The sequence below is a fragment of the Stegastes partitus genome, unplaced genomic scaffold (assembly GCF_000690725.1).
Source record: "Stegastes partitus isolate 25-593 unplaced genomic scaffold, Stegastes_partitus-1.0.2 Scaffold238, whole genome shotgun sequence".
NCBI lineage: Eukaryota > Metazoa > Chordata > Actinopteri > Pomacentridae > Stegastes > Stegastes partitus.
The window spans coordinates 493,488-516,925 of record NW_007577969.1 but is presented as its reverse complement, the minus strand read 5'-3'; the positions used below and the strand labels follow the sequence as shown (position 1 = coordinate 516,925).

Here is a 23,438-nt window from a genome sequence, read left to right as displayed (position 1 = left end):
ACTCTTCAGCCATGCTGTGTGCTTCTGCTGCTGCTCACATGGGGGAGGAGGAAGGGAGCAACGGTGCACCAGTAATATCTGTCCTACTGGAAACACTCACTCTAACTGTAGTTCCTACCCCTAGTTTGACAACAGATTGAATAACAAAAGATTTGTTTCCACAATTCTTTTGTTTACTTATTGAGAACATTCATATTGTTTTATTTAAAATGTTATTTTCATATTTTTTTAGATTAACATAATTAATAAAACCCTTGCTAACATTACAGGAATTACCAACTTGCCTTTGTTTTATGTTTTCCTTTTTCCATAGCTATTTTTAAGGTATTTGATTGGCATTTGTAAATTTACTTGAGACCAACAGCAGAGCAATGACAAGGAGACAAGGTTCAGAGTGGGTATTTTTATAGTATAAATTAGACACAATTAAACACGGTCCTGTCTCATTCCAAGTGTATATAAAAGTGAAACACAAGAGTAATAATAATAATTAGACAATGGACATTTTATTTTTATAGCTATAAATACTTTTCATGTTAATGCAAAGATTATCATTTCATGTCTTGCCATGAGCTAAATGCCTTCAGTGACACTAAAAGTTAGACAGACAGTTAGCCTACACTGTCACATGACTGAGATTTAATCAAATCCCTGCCTTCCTTCCTTCCTTCCTTCCTTCCTTCCTTCCTTCATAAGATAACCGCTCTTGTTGATGGACCTCCAACAAATGCAAGAAGAGGACATAAAACAAACGGTCCCTGGATGGATGAACAAGGTGCATCAAAGTAACACCGTACTCATAGTCAGTGTAATCTAAATGTGTCTTATACTGATGTACAAGATCTTTTTGAGGAGAAACCATTGTTTTCTGGGCTTTGATTCTCTGGCTTGGTACCAACCTGCTGGATGCCCAGACAGAGGTAGAGGATGCTGTCTGGAGTGTAGCGTTCCCCACTTGGCCTGCATACCTCCTGGACAAACCGGGACAGAGCTATGTTCAGCTCCTTTGAACTCAGCGACAGCAGGTTACTTTTAGGCCGGGCTGCAGGAGATGTGAACACCGACTGCTGTTAGCAAACACTGCAGTGGTAGCCTTTGCAGCATAGCAATGCACTTGGACTCATACATACTCATACTGTAACCGAACAGGATATTAAATAAATGATGTGGTTTAGCTCACCGGGTTTGGAGTCGTCCTTCACTTTGGTGTCATCTGATTCGTCAGTAGGAGACAGCGCCCAGCGTTTCCAGGCATTGATGCCGTAGCGAGCTTTAAGAGGCAGTGATCGTCCTTCTGAGAGTTTGCTCGCTGAATTGGAAGAGGAGGATGAGGCTAAATCTGTGCTCTGCTCTACCGCCTGCCTCTTGTTCCCCTGCAACACAAACACACCCATTACTAAACAGTCAAGCTTAGACGGCCAATGCAATGTTTCTTATTGTTAGATGTGTTGGTATGTGTGTGAACCTACTCGTTTCCTTGGCTGAGGTCGAGGTGCCAACTCCTCTGACTCCTCCTTTTCCTCCTTTTCCTCAGACAGGACTGGAGGTAGAGAGAAGCTCATGTCCTCGTCCATCCCCTCCAGGACTGGAACAGGGTCTGAGGCTGACACAGGAACCAGCATTTGTTGGCTTATTTTCTATTTAGTAAATGGTGAATATGCATAGACCTTAGATTTTACACCGGTCAGCCTCTGTTAATGTTTAATACTGTAGCGACCCGAGTAGGTGGTTGCTCGGACTTAGAGCAGCTCCGTGTTGGTGAGCATAGAGGACTGTGGGAGCTTAGCTAGCAATGGGGTACCATGGCAGAGACTTCTATTTTGGTCAATGGCTTGCACCCTGCAGTCACATTTTCAAGAAACAAGCCATTTGTGACCAGAAAATCACACGACTGTAGTTTGCTTGTTTTTTTTTTTAAACTGTTAGTACCTGGAAAAATGTTTGCTTTACTTTACTTTATTAACCAATTTATTGATTTTTGATTGATAATGCTACCAACTAGGTTAAGTAAATTGTAAAATTTGCACCCCTACCCCAAACACCTCATATCCCAACGTGTTCAAGCATAAAAGGGATGTAATGGAAGAATCCCCGTTAATGGATGCCCAACCCAGCAACCCACAGGTTATTCAGAGCAACCAGGTGACAAAAGCCCTCAGACAGACATGGAAGGTTACTGTCAATCCATGTAGACCTGCAGCAGGCCGCTTCCCTGCTCTCTCCTCTACCACCAACCTTTAGCAGCATTACTTTCAAAACCGTACATTAGTCTGCTGTGTAACAGTCTAAAGGTCAGCGATGGAGATGGGCTTAAATTAACTACTTTGTTTGAGTTTCATTTATATTTAAATGAACATCTAAATACACGGATGCATTTCTATTACCTCTCATCATCCTAAAGCTCTGCTATCACAGCAAAACTACAACTGCCTTGTGCTTTGGTCATGCACATGCCTGCAAGCAAAAAAGCAGATCAGAAATCCTATTACACATATACAGTACATAGCCAAGAAATAAGCTTTTTCAGGAGAAATCTATCTGGGAAAATCTGATTTGTCCAATTCCTTGCCCTGGTTTTTTGTTAACATAACATTTTAACAATCCTGCTGCTGCAAAAGCAGACTGTAACCTATGCATGACAGAGCAGCATCACCAGGAAAATCTCAGATTCGCTGGCTTGTCGGCATCAGTGTGACAACTCACTAGCTGAATGGTAAGATGCTTTCTGAAAAACTCATCTGTCACTGGTTTTTCAGCATGTAAAACAAGTTATTTCCTCTTTACTGGAAGCAACAAACCAGCCAAATCTCCTACAGCGGACACTACATTAATATATTAGAGTAAAGAATACCCTTTATGATGCTATCAGTCCTATTTATTTACCAAAAATATGTTGAGGATTCAGTATCACTTACAAACTTTTCCAAACTTCAACTTAACACTGTTCAATTACGTCACAGTATGACCATGGCTCAGCAAGACCAAGAAAGCATAAAAACACAAAAAAACATCTTTATTGCTAGCCGAGCTAATGAATTTACACACCTCCTCTGGACAGTATGCCAAATCTTAAAACCTCTACTGTGATACGGGTGATGGCAGCAGGTCCAGAAATAACCAGAGGGAGGAATTTTAATCTCAATTACGATACTGATCCATTAAAAACCTCCTGCAGTCAGATGTTGTTACATAAGAGCTGCTTCACTAAACTGAACAAACAACAAGGGAAGATGCAAATAGACAGACAGAGAGAATGAGTGTCACACTGGAGACAAACGGACTGATTTCAGTTTAGAAGCCTTTGCTAATTCATTTGGCATTCAAACATGGGTGGGACCAAATAAATATAACAAGATGTTTTGAAATTTCAGTCCTCTTTGTGCAGACAGAAATTTGGCTGTAGGGATGGACAAAGTCATTTGAAAAATTCCAAAACAAGAATGTTGGCCTAAGGAAAGAGGCATAGCTTGAATTCTAATTAAACAAAACAGTCCTACAAAGCTTGGACAGGCTAATGTTACAAACTACTTTCAGGAATTATGTGTTTATTGAGTTATTTTTGGTACAGCAAAGCCTTGAAATCGGCAATTACCAAATAGTGTAAAACTACATTGTTTTTACATTATGATAGCGATTGTTATAATATTAGAAGCTTTAGTATTTGTATAATGCCTTATAATGCAATAAGAAGAAATTTTAGAGCCACTTCTTGTGTAAAATGTGAGCCAAAGTCTATAAAGACCTTGAAAAATGTAAAGAAAGTCTAAAGAAGACATTGCGGAAAGTCTGTAACCGTCATTATAATAGTTTCCTAAAAAGCTACCAGTATAATATAAACGATATAAAAACATTCTGTGTCCCTGGCCCTACATTCATATTAGGTGTTTACCTTGAGGGAAGTCCATTTCGAGGTCCAGGTCGGGCTCGTACTTATCCTCCTCCTCCTCTTCTTCGGCGCTGCTGCTGGAGGACTCCTCTGCTTTGTGCTCCCTCTTCACCTTCACCGGCTTCACATCTGAAACATACAGCCAGGTGGGCTCCCATTATCATTTGTAGCAGCTTCCGTCAAGTGTCGTTATTTCTGAAAGCATCCACCCTTTACTTTTAGCTCCAAAAGCTTTTCCACAGTCCAGTATCTGATTCCTCAGCACTGTTATAGTCACATCTCTGATGTCTGATCCAGATATGCAACCCTGTGATCAGCCCACCTGGCTTCTGCTCCTCTGTGACCACCTCAGCCGTGGAGAGCAGGTCGGCCTCCGCTGGATCAGAGGGAAGAACCTTGTTTTTCAGTTCGCTGATGGTCTGGACAATCTGTTCTGCCCCCTGCAGGGTGGTGGGCAGGAACACAGGCACAGGAACCTGGACGAAAAAGAATTTGAAGTTTCTGATGAGCAATCGGATCACTTTGAGAAAAAAAAAAATCCTTACTTGCTTTTGTATGAAAATGAAAAACCAGCATTATTGGTGTACATATGTCTTTTAGCACAGAAAATCATGGAATAGGGATCGTGTCTTACCGGTACAGGCAGAGAGACTGGACTGGGAGTTAACTGGGAATACATATTCATGGGCATGGGGATGAAGACGGGTACAGGTATAGGTACAGGAATATATTCCCTCTTCACGCCATCATCTACATCTGTGGCCAAATCATAACATTATATGAGTAAATCAGTATGTGTTAGTGGGTCATGAAGCAATGAACACACTGGTAAACTGAGACGTGATTGTATGCTGCACTTAGCCCTGCACAACATCTCAAGTCAAGTTATGTAGCTAACTGCATTGTATCATTACCCCCTAGCCATGTGTGCGACATCAGTTTAACTCGTAAGGGTCAATAAAGAAACAAAAAATGGACGGATTTCAGCTTGGAACACTTTTACCTGTCTGTAAAAGTTTGCTCTGCATGTGTGGTTTGCAGTAGGTAGCCTTGGTGAGGGTGAGCGGTTTGCAGAGCACTGCCTTGTTCTTGACATCTCTCACTAAACCTCCACTAGTGTACGCTGTAGTACTCTGGTTCACCAGCTGCAACATGCAAGAGAACCAAATCAAACGTCAGGTCTACCATCAATATTATAGAGAAAATTCAAAGTAATATCTGTTTACATGGCAGTAACAAAGCCAAAGTAAAATAAAATTGTAAAAAAGCAAAGTTGATACACAAGTCAAAGTGCATGCACCATGTTTCAAAACATAAGTGGTAAAAACTGATGTAACCTTTACAGTAAATTAATTAAAATAGTTAATGTGAAATAATTTCTTGGCATCTTTTGTAAATTCTTACTTACCCCAAGTTTGGCCCCTTGCACATCAAGCCCTGTAAGAGAAAAATGAAATACATCACATCTTTGCCTCATGAAGAACTGAGTCAAGAAGAGTGACACAAAGTAACATAGACAGACCTACATGATGTAAAACGAGGTTTTGTTTTTGTAAGACACAATGTTCAGCCCATTACTTGATTCTGAAATCGTGAACTCGTTGGCGGATTTGAAAGACAAGTTATCTTAAAAAAAGTGCCATTATCACACCATTTATCAGAATCAGAAACTGTAGACACATAAAAAATGATAATTTTTTCTGCTGTGGTTCATGAACCTATCGATGACATTATATTCTACTGAAAATCCTTATTATACCGAAGTCAAAAATCGTGATATTTCATCAAAATCACTTTACATGTTAAATTTTTGAAAAAAATGGCAAAAACAAACCATTAGCATCAACAAAATTGCTGACTTTTTTTTTAGCTCAACTGAGACTGTGCACAGAGTAGATAAGTATGCAAACAAATTCAAAATGTAGGAAGGAAATTATCTGCAGTGTGCAGAGTCACTATTTTGGTATTGGTAACACCTGTGGGCACCTGAGAAATTGTTGAACATGCTGCTTGCAGGTTTTTTCAGTTTTTGGAAAATAAATATTTAAAGAAAACTATCTTATTTTTTATGTTTTATGGTAGGACTTATACTATTTATTAGTTTCTGTAAAATAAAGAAATAAATTCAACTTCCATTTTTTTCTTTTCTTTTATGATTTATTGCATTCTAACTGTCTCACACTGCACAGAAAACCTGTCTGAGTTCTCTCTACTGCTAGTCATGTTGTTTCCACAGAGGTGCAGGCCTTTTTACTGCAGGGAAAAATGATCTGATGGCGAAGAAAAATGTGACAGGAGCAAAAAGAAACACTCAGAAACTGGCTGGAGGTCAGAGGGTTAAAAGGTCACTGCTGCAAGCTCACACACACTCATTTGTACCCAGGCTGGAGTTCTCTGGGCCTTTCTGTGTCACCATGATGGGCTCGTTCTGCTGGCAGTAGAACTTCAACAGACACTCCTGGTCACAGAAATGCTTCATCTCTGCTCTCCACATCACAGACTCCGTCAGGTTACCCTGCACCTTACAGCAGTCGCACCTCGCCGCCTAGTGGCCGCACATTGAGACAATATCAGAATATTACCGAGAACTAATTTCTGTGCACATATACGCCTACATTTATCTTAATGTATTATGTATGAGCAGACCTTGTAGTACCAGTCGTTGAACTTCTTGGCACATGTCTCGCTGCAGAAGTCCCGGGTCATGCCGCCAAGCTGCCGGGTCACACCTCTCTTACAGAGCTGGTTGCAGTGATTACAGCTAACACACTTCAGACCCAGTCGCTTGATAAAATCCTGCTTAAATAAAAGCTTACAGCCTAGAAAAAGAACAAACCAAAATAATAATAAAAAAAAAAGACAATATGCAAACAGAGAAAGGAAAAGAAGAAAATGAAAAGACAGAAGGAAAACAGTACAAAAGAATTCAGATTTTTAAGAATTAGTTCTAACATGACAAAAACAAAGGCTTGAACAGGTAAATGATTTAAGACACTTAGAATACAGAAATGAATGGACTATGTCACTGTCATTTTTCGAAACTGTCAAGAACATTACTCAGATTTATCAAGTGTCCTCAACAGAAGAGGAGAGGACTGGAAACAAGTACCTTCACTGCAGAATGGTCTCTTGACCCCAGAAAACTTGACCATCTCATGTAGCGTCTTCTCCTCTTGGCAGTACTCACAAAAAGTCACTATACAGTGGAGCTTCTTGTAGTCCTCACAGCACGTCTTACTACAGAACTGATAGACCTTATCCTGAAAAAAACAAACATTTGGTTCAATGTACCACACCTATTGTAGTTTAGGATTCATCATGTGTATGCAAGGAAAAAAACAACTAAAATGATTCAATAGAACTGATAAGGATTAATATTCTGTTCACTGACCTACTGTTTAAGTTCTAAGGTAAACTTATTGTAGTTTAAAGTGCAGGGTTTCAGACTGCGACCAAAATGGTCATATTTACGACCTTTTTTTGAGAGTTTGCAAGTTAAATTTTCAAGTGCGAGTGCATGATGATCATTAACAATAATAATGTATTTATTTTGTATAGCGCTTTTGAAGATACTCAAAGTTGCTTTACAGGGTACAAGATAAAAACAGAAACAAACACGTTGAATAAAAAGCAGATAAAAAGAGCGAGATTAATGTCGTTGTAACCGACACAGGAAGCTGTTGTGTTAACCACAGTAGTGGAAAGCGATACTTCATTAACTTTGGTGTACTGCACTATTTACGCTTAAAAATAAGTGAAAAACAGAGCCCACCTGTATTCGCTGTTTTTTCTGCTTCATTTTGAACAAATCTGACATTAGAACGCCCTAAATTCAAAGTCATGTTTGGTCGTACACCTGTCTGAGCACGCCACAGATACCAACAGCAGCTTCTGAAGCCTGCAATGTGGGGCGTTTAGAGAACATCTGTAAATTGTAGTGTCTATTGATAAGAAAATCTTCAGCAAGTCATATGTTTTTCCTGTGACAAGGTGGAAGGTGCGACCAAGTGAGAAAGCTGGTCACAGCAGTGCTACCAGTGAAAAGTCAGTCTGGAGTAGGGCTGGGCCATGATATGGGCCAGCCCGACTCCAGGTAGGTAATACCTGGAGTATTACCAGTGTAATGTTAGGGGATGATATGAAATTAAAATATTACAATAAAATTTGAGTATTGCAATGCTGTTGTTTTCGTCTGGTCTAATGCACATGGCGGTAGAAGCATGGCGGTGATCGAGGAGGAGGGCGAATGCAGTGCATCAACCGACACAGTAGGGCTGGACCCGAATATCAGAATATTCGGTCATTGTGGTGGTGTCCTGATCAAAATTTTGAGATCCGAGCATTTGCCCGACACCCGCTACCACCCCCATCTCCCCTGTTTGATGAGACCAAAGGAACTGGCTGCAAAGTTTTATGTTGCAAAGCAGCTCTACTTTACTTCTTTACTTTTGTGGATACTATGCATTGTTATGCTCAGGATTTGTAAGCCCATTTCCATATCAAATGCCTTTTGATTGATCAAATTGTCAGCAAGCAATTTATAACTTATGCACTATTGATTTTGGTACAATATAACTTTAATGCACATCAAAAACGGCTGCTTGCTAAATGGAAAGAAAAGTTCTCTTTTTTTAAAATTTGTACCAATAAAGTTGTGCAGTTTTGAAGTATTGTATCTAGCGTCACTTATGTTCCATAATGTTTGGATTCATTTGCAGTAACTAAAATGTGCTCACTCGGGGAACTGAAAAGTAAAACGGCAAGACAGAGGAAAAGGGGGCATGAAGGTAAAAAGCATGCATTTTTGTTCTTAAGCTTCTCAAAGCAAGCAAAAATTATTCAGGCTTTGCTGTACTTTTCCTGTCATTTTTTTTTTTTCTTCACACTACGCGTCCTAGAAATATACAATTACCTCTTCAATCTGTAGGAAATGTGGAGTGCAGACATCCACATTCGATGCATAATCGATAACATTCATTAAATGTCTTGATACCTATCATCTACCACCTCACGGTCACTGCTTAGAGTAAGACTTAATTCAGTAAAAATAATGAAAAGACATCAATTTGTATAGCGTCAATTATAGCATCAGTTATATTGTTATTGCAAATCTTCTCATTTATGTCATGATAATTATTTTTTGGCCATATTACCCAGCCCTAGTCTGGAGCCCTGAAGTGTGTTATTTGCAGGTAAAAAAAGACACCAAACTGTCTCTCTGTGCTATCTGTGTAAAGATGAAAAGACTGTCTCACCTCCCACTCCAGAATTTCAGGTTTTAAGCTGAACGCTCCTCGACAGTAGTTACATTTCAGCTGGACCGTGTTGTTGGTAGTAGAGAGGGGTGTCTGTCCATTGGTGGCTGTTTGAAGAGTAGCATTCTGTAAAGAAAAAAAGTGTTAACTAGCAGCTGCATAAGCATCCTAATGTTTGGTATATTGAAATACACCACCTGCTTGTTCTAACAAGGTAACTGATTAAATAAACATGACTTTAGACCTACAAAGTCACTGGTGCATGTGGTTGGTATTGTATGAACAGTACAATAATAATAATAATAATAATAATAAGAAGAAGAAGAAGAAGAAGAATAAGAATAAGAATAAGAATAATAATAAATTTATTTTGTATAGTGCTTTTCAAGATACTCAAAGTTGCTTACCAGGGTATAAGATAAAAAATAGGAACAAAACAAGTTGAATAAAAAGCAGGTAAAAAAAAGCAAGGTATAGAAGGCAGAAATATCACAAACCAGAAGTATCATAAACCATAATAATTTAAAAGAAATTTTAAAAAAAACCCTCATTGATATGTAAATGTGTGGGGCTAAAAAAAACAATTAATCAGGTCATACACTCTGCTAAAGGATCCTGTAGTGTTAGAGCTGCTTTTTGTATGTGTAAAACTGCTAGATGCTAACAGCTAATGTTTTATGTCCATGCTAATCTGTGGAGCCATGGAGTACAGTGTCCATCAGTGTGTTCCATTAAAAGAGATATTTATTTACTAGAATTAGCATAAAGTATGTTCATTTTCAACATCAGTTTGCTTAAATCAGAACACAAAAGAAGATATATCACAGTATTTTTTTTGTACAAAGACTCAGATTTGTGTGTTCAGGTTTGAAATGACAAAGACTCCCCACCTGGAACTTGGTAACACACTGTGAGCTGCAGAAGTTGAGGATGTTTCCCTCTGGCAGCGTGGCCTGGTACTGCGGTAATGAATTCCTCTTACAGAAGTGACACGTGGGCTCTGTGTCTGCACACACAGATAAATAACATTAAAATGCATAAAAGGTGCATTTAAATATATGTATATATGTAACTGGTTGTCCCACTTAAGCATGAACTGTTCCGGAAAGCTGCTAACAATCAGGTGTGGAAAAACAGGTTAAAAGGAGCTTTTCTCTGCTGCTTAATAAGCAGGAAGCATACAAACCAATAAACCTAAATGCATTCACACAGGGAGTTAATCTAATTCTGAACATGAACAGAAGCCAACTCAGCCCTTACCAAGCTAAACGCTCATTATGTTCCTGCTACTGCCCACTTGTAGCCATGAGAACACAACCTTGTGTTGCTAACATCTGTTTAACATCCTAAGGGAACTGTGTTAATGTGCATTACCATACCTGCAGGTCTTATTCTGGTTTAAAAAAGGAAAAGGTACATTTTGGATGGTTCCTAGAAAAAAAACTAAGCATCTTTGACTCTGCTTAATTTGTTACCCATCCTGCTTGTGTATTCTGGTTACTCACTGAGGAAGGACGTTGACGCCAACTTGCCCTTGTTCATACAGTTGACAGAGCAGTAGGAGCCCATGGTGCCGCCTGCTCCGAGGCTGTGGAGGACCTCGCCAGTCTTTATCAGTGTTTTGCAAGTCAGACAACTTGCAAGTTTACTGTGGGCCTGGAACAGAGAGGGAGAATATCAAAACAATGACCAATTTCACACGACAGCGATAATACTAATTATAAAATCCGACAAAAAACATTGTGATGTCAACGGATAGTAATGCGGATGGCGCTTTAACAGCTAAAAACAGACAGCATCATAACTCAGAGGTATTACTGTGTTTGTTGGGAATGCAGAGTGATTTGTGATTTTAACTCAGTAGACCTTCACATATGAGCATTATTGTGGAGTAAACAGAAAATGTTTCATGTACTGTGTTTAACAGTTTGTTCATTTTAAGATTAATTTCCCATTGCTTAGCCACAGAAGCGAACATATTATACCCTTTGTCCTATCATTACTATAATGACTTGCAGTTGTAGCATCAGCTCTAAAATGAAAACCCATCTTTAATGTGTGCTGTAAGAGTAGGAAGCACAATAAGGAAAATACAAAGATATCTTAGTGAAGAATAAGGTCACTTTCCTCAATGTGCAAAGCCACTTCTACAGAAACTGATTAAAACTGAGAAGCAAAACATGACTTAGATGTCTTGCTTACGATTTTTCCTGATAGTCTGCCAGTTTTGATGGTTATTGTTTATACAAACATAGACAACAAAGCTGCTCAGATGAAGTAAAGATAACCAATTAAAATGCCCCAAAGAGGCAGGGAGCTTTAGTCCAGCAGACAGAGACACTTATGTTTGTACTGCATGGCTCAATAGTGGACAAATCAAACTCTCGTTTGAATTTTCTGTCGCTAAAATGAGGCAGACCCTGTGGTTTTCATCCAGTTATTATTATAACATCCAAAAAGCTGGGGTTGCCAAGCAACGAATACAACTTCAACCTCTAATTTTGGGTTAACAATGCTTAGCAACACAATTTAGCTTTAACATTTTCTGTAAAAACTTGATAACAGTATTACTAGGAGTTTTAAGAGATCAAGAGGTATGCTGAGCACTAAACTGTACTGCTTGAAGACACACACACACACTCACACAGACACACACACAGACACACACGTAGACACACACACAGACACACATATATTGATATGATATTATTGTGATATCACAGGTAGATGTAAGGATTGTGAGCCATGTCTCTGCCTATAATCATTACTCCTCTACAGAACTGACAGGTAGAACAGTGACACTGTCTGGTGAATTATGTAACTCCATAAATCAAGGTGACAGCAAAAAGCTAAAATTGTCAGTGATAAGCAAAAATATCCTCGGAAGCTGAAATTCCTGTGAGACTTTCAAACTGTATTTGAAGAAATTGTGATTTTCATTTGATAAATAATAAGTAGCATCTCAAAGAAACATCTTCACAAAATTACACTCCACGCTGACCATTTCTGAAATCTCCTTTATACTTCTCTGAACATCAATCGTCATTATTTGAGCCACTATTTTGATTTCTGTGAACACTTTGTCGATAAATAGAATCTTGGCTCACTCCCATATTCATTTAAGTGCCATTTTCTGTCTTACTTGGATATTTATTAAATGTATATTTTTGTTACTGCAACTGCAAATATTTTGGAGGGATTATAGGAAGGTGAGTGGTCAGTCCAAGTAAATCTGTTTGCTGTATTTACATTTGAGTTGCTTTTGGGACAGTTTCCTGGTGGTGAGGGACAGAAGGAGGCACCACAGAAAAATTAAAACAACAAAAGCTTTTGCATGAATTTAAGTTGTCACTGCAGAGCAGAGATATTGCTGCTTTAAATCAACATAGTTGAATGAAGTACAGGAATCAAATAGACTCTAATCTAGTAAAATGTACACACTTAAGGCCTGCAGGTGGGCCAACATTACCTGCTTGTACTCCTTGATGCAGTTCTGGCAGCAGAAGCGTTTCTGTTGACCATCAACCAACAGGAAGTGGTTGGCTGATGCCCGGCTGGGCAGGTAGTCACCACATTGCTCGCAGCAGTTCATGATGAGCCCATTGGCCCTGCGGTAGACGTTGAAACATGCGTCGCTGCAGATCTTATGGGTCACAGTCTTAAAGCTAACCTCATGCCGGATCTGTAGACAGAAAAAGATGCAGAAAGAGACTGATTTACTAAACCTAAGTTACTTTTTAAAATAAATTTCACCATGTAGTTACACATTGCTTCACCGGTTTTAGTGGATATCTAGCTTATCAGAAAAACATTTCTGTTGAAATCTAACTGTGAAAATGAAGGCTTCAGTTCATCAGTTCATCAACATCTCGATGACTAACTCGGCCTTCACATTTATAGGTGTGCTAAAATGACCAACTCAAAGAAATAAAATAATCATGAATGCATGCAATACAAACTGAAGGACTCATGTCCATCTACCAATTTCAATTCATCAAAGACCTATGACGATAGATAAGGATGGCAGCCCATGTAAAATACAGCTAATAGAAACAGGAGAGAGAAGTAATGCGTTTTATTATCTATACAATATAATTTAGAATATATATATATATATATATATATATATAAATAAATCTATATAATTTTTTTTTTAAGACATCAGAAATGCAGATAGTTGTGGTTGCTAGGTGACAGTAGCACTGGTTGGCTGTGGCTGTAACAGAGATCCTGTTATACTGCTGTAAAAAAGACCCCTAATGCTGCCTTTGCTTGTTTACACTGAACCAAACACAGCCGGCACGATGCTTCCCCAGTGTGTGATTTTAAATAGCATGCAGGTATTCAAGAATTAAAGGCCTGATGTGTCACACAATAGCATCGGCATCAGTTTAACGTATATCAAAAATACAGAGAATACCAATGTTACGTTTTGGTAAATTAATTAAAAACTCACATGTCCTCAGAATGTGTCCTTTAATTGTTCACTCAAAGTATTGTAAATATGGTTAATTTGACCATAATTGTGTAATCTCTGGTTTTAGCTGTGTTCTAAATAGGCTGATTCAGTGTTTGTAGCTCCAAATCCAACACCAGGGATTTTCCTGTTGCTTTGGTGACACTGCCATCAAAAACAAAGTTATTCACTGGATCATCAGTGGATGCAGGGAGTGCATGAAGATTCTTGTGTTTGCTCTTGCAGTCAAAAACAAAATATGTAGTGAGCTCCGCTTGTGTCTGAGACATTTTAGAGTTAGCAGAGACAGCTCTGGTGAGTAAATAAATCTGGCTGACGAAGGCAGCTGCTCACCTTGAACACAGTAAGCAATGAAGGGACGGAAATATGTCATTTTTTAGCTGAATGACTGTTAGTTCCTCCGTTTTTTTTTTTTTTTTTGAGAAACTGACTTACTGGCTTGTAAAGCTAAAAGGCTATTTAGTTGCGGGGGAATGCTGAAGGACTGGAAGCAGTAATATTTTCACAGCTTTTACTTAACATTTTCAAGTTTGTAAGACATACAAAACCCCATAAAAAATAGATCTGAAGAACTGAGTGCTTAAGGTACTTCCTTCAGGTACTGTCTCTCCACTTTGCAGACACTTGCTAGTGGCGTCTTGGATCCTGTAGGTTACCTACTAATTGTCTGATTTTTAAACCTACTGTTTGCACGACACACATATGACATGTCATTAGAAAATCTCAACGTTTTCCTGCTACACTGTCGTTTTTAAACTGATGTTGATTCGTCTTTGCGACTACCACCACTGTTGGTTTAATAGCGAACAGAGATTCCCCCTCGGCCTAAATTTGTGTTTGTATGTTTTATACAGAATGGCGAAGCAAACACTATTCTCATCTTGAACAGACTGTGAAAGGGACTTACGATGCAGGTAACTATCCCACAGACTAATACTGAATATGTAAAATTGACAATTCCACAAAGGAAGCCTTGCTAAACTTAACCTAATGAATGGTTATTTTATTTATTTCACATATACTGATCACAAATTGAGCTATTACCGTATTTTGTGCTATATATCACATGACTTAAATACAACCAACAAATTAGCGCTTTGGTGTCTGAGAAGATTATTTTTGTATGTGGCGGCCATAAAGACTGGTTAAAATGGGTCCTAAGAAGCCATACTGAAATGCAGGAAGCCAAGAAAGGTCAGAAGGAATGAACTCGAGACAAGGATATAGACAGACAGGAGATAAATATTGAATGAAAGTGACCTGAGGAGAAGGACAGTAAAGCAGAGAAAGAGGATGAGACACGGAAGCAATGAAATGATGGAAAATAGAATGTTCATTAAGGGGAGAATCAAAAACAAAAATATAAAGAAAGGGGGTAAGAAGATGTAGATAAAAGGCAACACGACTCGGGCATTAAATATTAATTCTTTCAAAACAAACATCCAAGCCAAGGATGTAAATAATGAAGTGATGGTGAATGCTAGCAGCCCCGAGGCTCTGTGTGTTTTGCACTGCGTTACACTGAAAGGCATTTGTGATGTTTTGTAGGAGTGCGAGAGACACCTCTAGATTGCATCAAGCCTTGGTCATACTTAAATACAGATGTGGGTAGCTGTGGACTTGCAAGCAGTGAGCAGATGTGCACTTCTATACATATTACAATTGGATATTCAGTTTGTTTTTCTAGTGTGTACACAGTTGGTAGGCTTGTAGTGTAGACAATCCCTCATGGATTTGGGCAGGTGATGAAATTTATGTCACATGGCGTATCCTTCAAGCCACACTGATACAGAGACAATACATTTACACTGTACAGGTGTGCCTGGTATATTAGGAAGTCAGTGCATAGGTCCCTTAAACCATTTCCCTCCATTCTTATAGTACTGTTTCTATCCATCGGCACTGAAATATTCATTCTATCCGAGTCACCAGAATATAGTGGCATGTATGTTGCTCTGTTTAAGTAAGTTAAGTAAGATTGTGTGATTTTTAGTGTCTCAGACAGACTGACCTCCGTGAGCTTGCCGCAGACAGTGCATTTGGTTTTGAGGCCTGATTTGGGAGGATTTTGCTTGTTCTCATATGCACCTAAGCAGCCGGTGCTGCAGAACTCCTGGAAAGACTCGCTTGAGTCGACCTGCGCCACGATGGTGCCCTTCATGTTTGTGATGTCCCTGGAAAACACAAGCACAGGACTGAACACAGATACATAAAAACATCTACAGAAATGGTGAATTAATAAGCAAGAACAACAACAACAGAACTTGTACTATTCAAATACAGTTTGTATGAGTTAACAGTCAATTAGTAATTGGAACACACTGGAAATTTATTTTTAAAAGAGCACTTCTTTTATTACTTAACTGCTTGCTGGTGGGTTTGAAAGGGATGGCATTTTTAAAAATTGCCAAAATGATACCAAGAAACAGTAAAAACAGGAATAATCAGATTCTTGACTTTCCAATAGTCTTTGAGCTAATCATAGGTGACTTTTGAGTTTATTGGGGGAAAGTACCGTAGTTTTCGGACTACTGAGTGCACCTGAATATATGCCGCACCCACTAACTTTAAAAAATAAATAAATAAATAAAATAAAAAATTATCTATCTATCTATCTATCTATCTATCTATCTATCTATCTAGATATAGATGTTTCTTCCAGTATTACGGCACTTAAAACATGTTGGTTCTAAGTTTGTACATTTTTGTAAAATAAGTAATCAAAAAATCTGCTTTAAAATAATTTAGTTGTGAGTTCTCTGTACTTCTTACCACAGTTGTGCTGTTTTAATACAGGTGTACAACTTTGTACTGTAGTGAAAAACAGGACAGAAATCTGTCCTGACTGTTCATCATTAAAACCCCACTACACTCTGATGTATTCCAAATGATACATATACAGCGCAAACCAAAATTAAAACCACAAAATATCTCCTTCATTGTGAGACTCACTTTTTGCACATGGTGCAGCTCTTCTTGGGGGCGGGTTTGTGTGAGAAGGCAGAGAGACAGGTGGTCGAGCAGAACAGGTGTGTGGAGCCTTTACGCTGGTAGGCCGTTTGGCCTTTCTTCAGAGGCTTTTTACAGTTTGCACAGGTCACCTGGAATGAACAAACACAACAGTGATTTAGTTGTAGGGAAGATTCAACAATCTATGACCTTACTCAATTAGCTGCCAGTAGAACAGTAATAATCTGCAAAAGCACTGCAGATATATGTTAGCCATGCAAATCTTTTCAGCCTTGGATTCAATGAGACTTGCACATTTTGAGTCATACATCAACAGACAGCAAAAGTACAGATAATAAGTTTAAAAAAAAAAAAAAACACAAAAAACACTATCTATTGCACAAACTGCTCCAAATATAATTAAACAGTGCAACACAAAAGGGGAAACTGTAATCATTAGCTAACACTGTAAATGTATGATAAAGCAAAGAAAAACACGAGATAATGAATGTAACAAGTTGTGTTAAATCTCATTTGGTTTTAAGTAAAAATACATACGAGTTGGTCGACTGTCTTAGTATCATACTGACCGGTGCTCATAGGGAATTCTGTGATAACCTATGAATCTACTCAGGTTGTGCTGTGTTTGCATATATGCTTTCACGTCGAACATATTCCTGTACACAGTGAACTACATCTAATGCAACTACACAGGACCTGAATGACCAGAGTGGATCACCTTGACTGTCCTGGGCTGGGGCTGAGAGCCTGAGGAAGAAGTAGAGGTGGAAGACTGGCCTGGAGGTTTGGGCAACGAGGTGGCGGTCGACGGGGAGTCCACCCCTGTCTGTTTTTGGTTGCGAGGGACTGAAGCTGACTGAGAGATCCATGAATCTGAAGGGAAAGAAAGCATAAACATTAAGTATATGGACGACATTGTGTCGATACAGCAGCCTGGTGTACTTATAGTTCAGGGCTTTTTTGCATGTGCTATGCGAGGCATCTTAGTTTCATATTTAAACAGTAGCATCACTGGCCATTGTGGCTAAATGGGAGCAAATCCCAACAAACAGGTTCCAAAATAGAGTAAAAGTCCTCAGAAGAGTGGAATGAACTCTTGTTAGACATATTGGTGTCTACATATCTCTGGCTATATCATATTGCAAAAGTGAGCTGCTTATTAATTCACTTAGTCATGACTTTCTTAATGTTAGAAGCCTGGACATTCCTTTCTTCACAACATGTCTCAGATGATTATTTCTGTGGTTTTTGCCTTTATTGGTCTGAGGACGGTATGAAGGCAGACAGGAAAACAAATGTAAAACAGAAATGTGACATGTTGAATCAGGAATGCTGCTGCCTGCATGTGGTATGGCCATATAAGAGCCCCACAAGTATCCTGACAATGATAAAGGATAACATTTACAGCTTGTTGAAACACCTACTAAAACCGACAGTGAAGAAATAGCATCGCACTTGCTCTGAGCACCACCAACTTACACACTTGTTGCACCTCAAGCAAAATTATGGTTTGTTTTTTTTAAAGTTGTAAAACTGGTTAAGACGCTGTGCAGAAAGAAGTTTATTTTTTTTAAAGAAGAATTTCTAATATTCTGATGCACAGGAAAAAAACTGAAGACATGAAACAACAACAACAAAAAAAACATCCACAAGCTAATGTAGAAGAGCAAATTACACTCAATAGCACCATCTGGAGTCTGCATGGAGCAACTCAGAAACACTCTTCCAGTGTCCCACCCTATAAACTCACTATGTCAGAATGGTCACCATTTAAAAACAAACTCCCTATAGGTCTGCAATGCTGCATCTTTTTGCTGAAGGGGTTTACCTATAATTCTAAGTGTCTTAATGTTTAGAAAGTACAATGATACAATGAGGGGGAGAGAAGCAAAACAAGCTTGGTGTCTGGTTCTTTGACTTATTAAGAGATGACTTCACGAGTTGCTGTCCCATTCCTCAGTAAGCATGACAGAACATTCAAAACAGCACTGCATTAGGAAAAATCTAATAGGATGCATTGGCTGGTGCATAAATTTGTTTGCTGGTGAGGCTATGACAAAACACCAACCAGGAAGCCATTCAGAGTTATGGAGCAAAGAGGTTTGAGGTTTAAGACCATAAAACACTGTACAGTTTGTGTTTTGGGGGGGTTTAATTTTTGCCACCCCCAGGAGAGGTATCAATCAACATCAAAGGAAACTCACCAGTGCCAAAATGCTAAGAATTAAGGGTTAAATGAAAAATAAATAATCTGTAACCAGTCTTCTTAAGTGTGGTTTTATTTACTCAAGCATGGTAGACATTTTAGTTTAGCTAATGGTCAAAAATAACAGGAAAGTGCATAGAATTCTGTCAACCATAACAAAGACTAAATGCCTTTACTGGGTGCAGATAAGTCATGTTTACTGTCACATGTAGTCACTCCTCATAGGCCCTTCTGAGCCAGGAAAATAAAAAATATATAAAAACTACAAAGAAGGATTTTACCACTCTGGAAAATCGTCACTGGACATTTTATCCTCTTTCATGATGATCATGAGGTAAACACAAGCAATCCACCAAGAATGTATGTTTGATTAGCCAATTCTGTGCTTTGCTGGATGATGTTTCAATGGAGGGCTACACAAGGAGTCCAATATTAATCTCAATCAAGATTTTGGCTTCTCGTATTTAAATATACACTGTGACTGTGATACTGACATTTTATTGGCTCATAGAGAACTCTGCTGCATATCAAATTAACTGCATTCTAAACGAACAGCTTCACATTTGGGGTGCCGTCATACTGCTGCTCATGCACTGTTGCGGTGGCAGCCTGTGCAAAAATTTCCTGGATGTAGCGGCAGCATGTGAGTAGAAGAGTAATAAGCAAAGAGAGCAGACAAACAACATACAAATCAAATGTCTGGAGAAGAAGGTAAAGCGCTCCTCCCTTGAAACAGATCATCTTCTGTTGGAGCCATTTTGGATTCAGGGCAAATTATGTTGAACAAGAACAAAATATATGCAAAGAATACATGAGACTTATGTCTGTGCTGCAAAGCAACATGACTAACCTGCCCAACCACCTGAAAAAAGCACCACAAGCTGAAGTGCAATAAATGCATGAACTCCAAGAAGAATGACATCACACTGAATTTTCAACCTTTTGCTGCCTGAACTTCTGGAAAAAATGACTGAACGCTACACAGTGACTCAGCATATCACACAACATATACATGAAAGCAGCTCTGCTGATTTTGTTTTAAGTAAGAAATTCTGGTCTTACATTTTTCTTTTAGGAGATGCACTGGGAATAAAAACCAGTTTGATTTTGATGCAAAGCTCTGTACATTAGCAGGAAAGTAGCACCACATGGCAGTGTAACATGTGCTCTTTTAAAATGTGGAACCACAATCAAAATATTTTACAGCTCAAGTTAGTGAACAGTCATGACAAATGACTGTGATCTCAATACTGATCAAACATAAGTAGCATTTTAGCCATACCTGTGCAGTCCTATTGCACTTTTGCTGCAGGGTGAATCTGTGTTTGAATGAGGGGGCTGTGCTTTTTCACAGTGTGTCCAGCTCAACAATAACTGTGGTTTGGTTCATCCTTCACTCTAGCTGAGGAAAGCTTGTTTCTTGATTCCATAATGTTTTTGCATTTAAGCACAGTTAGTGTCTCTACATGGGCATGAGTGTCCTGGTAATTTAGTTTATCCAGCTTTGAACATTGACTTTTAAGTAGAATGCATATATGCCTGTATGCTTAACAAATACTAGTGTTCAACTTGCTGCATGTTATTTGTTTATTAATGTTTACACAACTGACAAATTTAAAATTAACAAGCTGACATTCATGTAAATCAGTGTAAATTACTAAATCAACAGTGGCTGTTGACCTGATTTGTATCTGTACTGTAACTAGTCTACTAGGGACTTAAATCATTTTCTTCCACCTACATTACAAAGTATATTTAATGCCATCATAACCCAAAAACAAAATCCATTTCTTAGTCATCAGATGATTTTGCTGTTACCACGATTTACGTTTCTGTGAAGTCACTTGACTGAAGCTGTGTCTGTGCAGGTCATTTGCAGCATTCAGAGACCACAATAACAAGCATACATGCAGCAGTAAACAGAAACCAGCAACAACTGAGATGCTTGTGCCAAGAAAACACCGACAGTTTAAGTTACACTGGTAAAGCGAAAACCTGTAAAAGTTTGTTCGACAGGTATTTAGTCCCAAATTTCGAGGCCAAAGATCAAGTATTGAATACTTTCTATCACATCTGATCGACTGTAACGTTCTTAAACTGTATTCAGGTTAATGTGCCATCTTCACTAATTCTGCCTTTCCTCTGAGTTAGTATGAGTAGCCCTCAATTCCAAATGAGGGTGGTAAAATAGAAACAGAGCTTAACAGCAATTCCACAAAACCCAGCGTTGAAGCAGGACACAGCCGGTTTCACATGAAAGCCATGAGGAGTGTAAGAGTGAGTTCTGAAGGGACAAACCAGTGTAGGCAACATGCAAGATCCATTCATCCAAACACACATTAGCTAGACTGGCTTTAAACCTGTTGAGGGTTGTGGAGAGTAGAGCCTATCTCTGCTCACACTGGATGAGCGGCAGTGTACACCTTGGACAGATCCAACGCAGGAATGAAACAAAGAGGCAGACAGCTATGCACGCTCACATTCAACCCTACGGCCAATTTAGAGTCATCAATTAACCTACCAGAAGCTCATCTCTTTTCACTATTTTAAGCTTCCGCGCCTCCTCTATCCACCTGCCTGTGATGTGAAAAGCAATCTTAGCATGCTACAGTTGAAACACTATATAATAATGAGAGAGAGAGGGGAGAGAGTTTTTTACAGAATTTCTTAGAGACTTTTTATTACTTTCTTTAAAATCAGAAGTTTCCATACACTAAGATTACTTTGCCTTCAAACTATTTGGAAAAGCCCAGATGATGATGCCATGGCTTTGGAAGCTTTTGATTGGTTAATTGACAACATTTGAGTTAATTGGAGGCACACCTGTGGATGTATTTTAAGGCACACCTCAAACACACTGCTGCCTTTTGTGACAACGTGGGAAAATCTAAAGAAATCAGCCAAGATGTCAGGAAGAGGATGGTGGACCTCCACAAGTCTGGTTCATCCTTGGGCACAATTTCCAGATGCCTGAAGGTTCCACGTCCATCTGTTCAAGCAATTATATGCAAGTATAACCACCATGGGAATGTCCAGCCATCATAGTGCTCAGGAAGGAGACGGGTTCTGTGTTCCAGAGATGAAGTGTTTTGGTGCAAAATGTACATTTCCACCCCAGAACAAAAGTAAAAGACCTTGTGAAGATGCTGCTGAAGAAGAGTGTGTCATTATCCACAGTGAAATGAGTCCTGTACCGACACGGGCTGATAGGTTACTCAGAGAGGAAGAAGACATTACTCCAAAAGCAACATATAAAAAAAGCCAGATTAGTTTGCAAATGCACACAGGGACAAAGACCTTCATTTCTGGACACATGTCCTGTGGTCTGATGAAACTAAAATTGAACTGTTTGGCCTTAATGACCATCGTTAAATTTGGAAGGAAAAGGGGGAAGCTTGAAGCCTGAGAAAACCATCTTAACTGTGAAGTACGGGGGTGGCAGCATCATGTTGTGGGATGTTTTGCTGCAGGAGGGACTGATGCACTTTACAGAATAGATGGCATCATGAGGAAAGAACATTATGTGGAAACATTGAAGCAACATCTCAAGACATCAGCCAGGAAGTTACAGCTTGGGCACAAATGGGTCTTCAAATGGACAATGACCATAAACATACCACCAGATTAGTTACAAAGAGGCTTCAGGACAACAAAGTCAATATTTTTGAGTGGCCATTACAAAGCCTTGATGTAAATCCCGTAGAAAATTTGTGGACAGAGCTGAAAAGGTGTGTGAAGCAAGGCAGCCAACAAATCTGACTCAGTTGCACCAGTTCTGTCAGGAGGAATGGGCCAGAATTCATCAAACTATTGTGAGAAGCTTGTAGAAGGACACCCAAAACATCTGACCCAAGTCATACAGTTTAAAGGCAATGCTATGAAATACTAAGGAAATGTATGTACGCTTCTGACTTTGAAGAACATAATAAAAAAAAAAATTCTCTCATCATTCTGGTGTTTAGCAAAAAGAAATAATTTTGGTAATCCTAACTGACCTAAAACAGGAACATTTTAGTCACATTAAATGTCAGACAGTGAGAAAAGAAAAAAAAAAGGTTATGTGTCTTTCTATACAGCTAATGTAAATTTCTGGTTTCAACTATATGTTAAAGGATGTCTAAATTCCTAAAATGCAGGGCGCCTGGATAGCTCAGTGGGTAGGGCGGGCGACCCACGTACAGGGGCTATAGTCCCCGACGCAGTTCGATTCCAGCCAGCGGCTCATTTACTGCATGTCATTTCCCCACTCTCCTCCCCACGTTTCTCTGTCTATCTTTCACTTTCAACTATCATTAAAGGCGGAAAAGCCCAAAAATAAATTTTAAAAAAATAAATAAATAAATTCCTAAAATGCATCTGAAGGAGAGAGGAGGATCTATTAGCGAGGATGCAGAGGTGAATCCTCGCTGTATCATTTTTGTCCCTTGTTATGTGCAAAAGAGGTATGACAAAAAGCTGGAATAAACAAACCATGATTACTCAATCACAATGTATGTCACCATCCTAATTTGTATGGTACCCTTCTACCCTATCTATCTATCACGGCTCTTTTATACTTTGCGACATGTTTATGTTAAATAAATAACAATGTGGGGCTGCCAGGTGGCGCAGTTGGTTAGCACTGTTGCCTCGCAGCAAGAAGGT

General features: G+C 39.0%; 1 protein-coding gene across 1 annotated transcript in view; it reads right to left on the bottom strand.

The window, feature by feature from the left end:
- The window catches only part of zmym2 (zinc finger, MYM-type 2), a 42,234-nt gene that overhangs the window by 9,161 nt on the left and 9,635 nt on the right, over positions 1 to 23,438 (bottom strand). Inside the window, exons 4-21 of the mRNA XM_008281594.1 lie at positions 17,307 to 17,461; positions 16,571 to 16,719; positions 15,630 to 15,792; positions 12,611 to 12,823; positions 10,647 to 10,797; positions 10,032 to 10,147; positions 9,142 to 9,267; positions 6,996 to 7,146; positions 6,533 to 6,705; positions 6,266 to 6,431; positions 5,295 to 5,323; positions 4,890 to 5,031; positions 4,521 to 4,642; positions 4,209 to 4,362; positions 3,890 to 4,015; positions 1,470 to 1,603; positions 1,181 to 1,373; positions 900 to 1,042 (exon numbers count right to left, since the gene is read on the bottom strand). Of these exons, the coding sequence (XP_008279816.1) occupies positions 900 to 1,042; positions 1,181 to 1,373; positions 1,470 to 1,603; positions 3,890 to 4,015; positions 4,209 to 4,362; positions 4,521 to 4,642; positions 4,890 to 5,031; positions 5,295 to 5,323; positions 6,266 to 6,431; positions 6,533 to 6,705; positions 6,996 to 7,146; positions 9,142 to 9,267; positions 10,032 to 10,147; positions 10,647 to 10,797; positions 12,611 to 12,823; positions 15,630 to 15,792; positions 16,571 to 16,719; positions 17,307 to 17,461 (2,606 nt within the window). The remainder of the gene's footprint in view (positions 1 to 899; positions 1,043 to 1,180; positions 1,374 to 1,469; positions 1,604 to 3,889; positions 4,016 to 4,208; positions 4,363 to 4,520; positions 4,643 to 4,889; positions 5,032 to 5,294; positions 5,324 to 6,265; positions 6,432 to 6,532; positions 6,706 to 6,995; positions 7,147 to 9,141; positions 9,268 to 10,031; positions 10,148 to 10,646; positions 10,798 to 12,610; positions 12,824 to 15,629; positions 15,793 to 16,570; positions 16,720 to 17,306; positions 17,462 to 23,438) is intronic.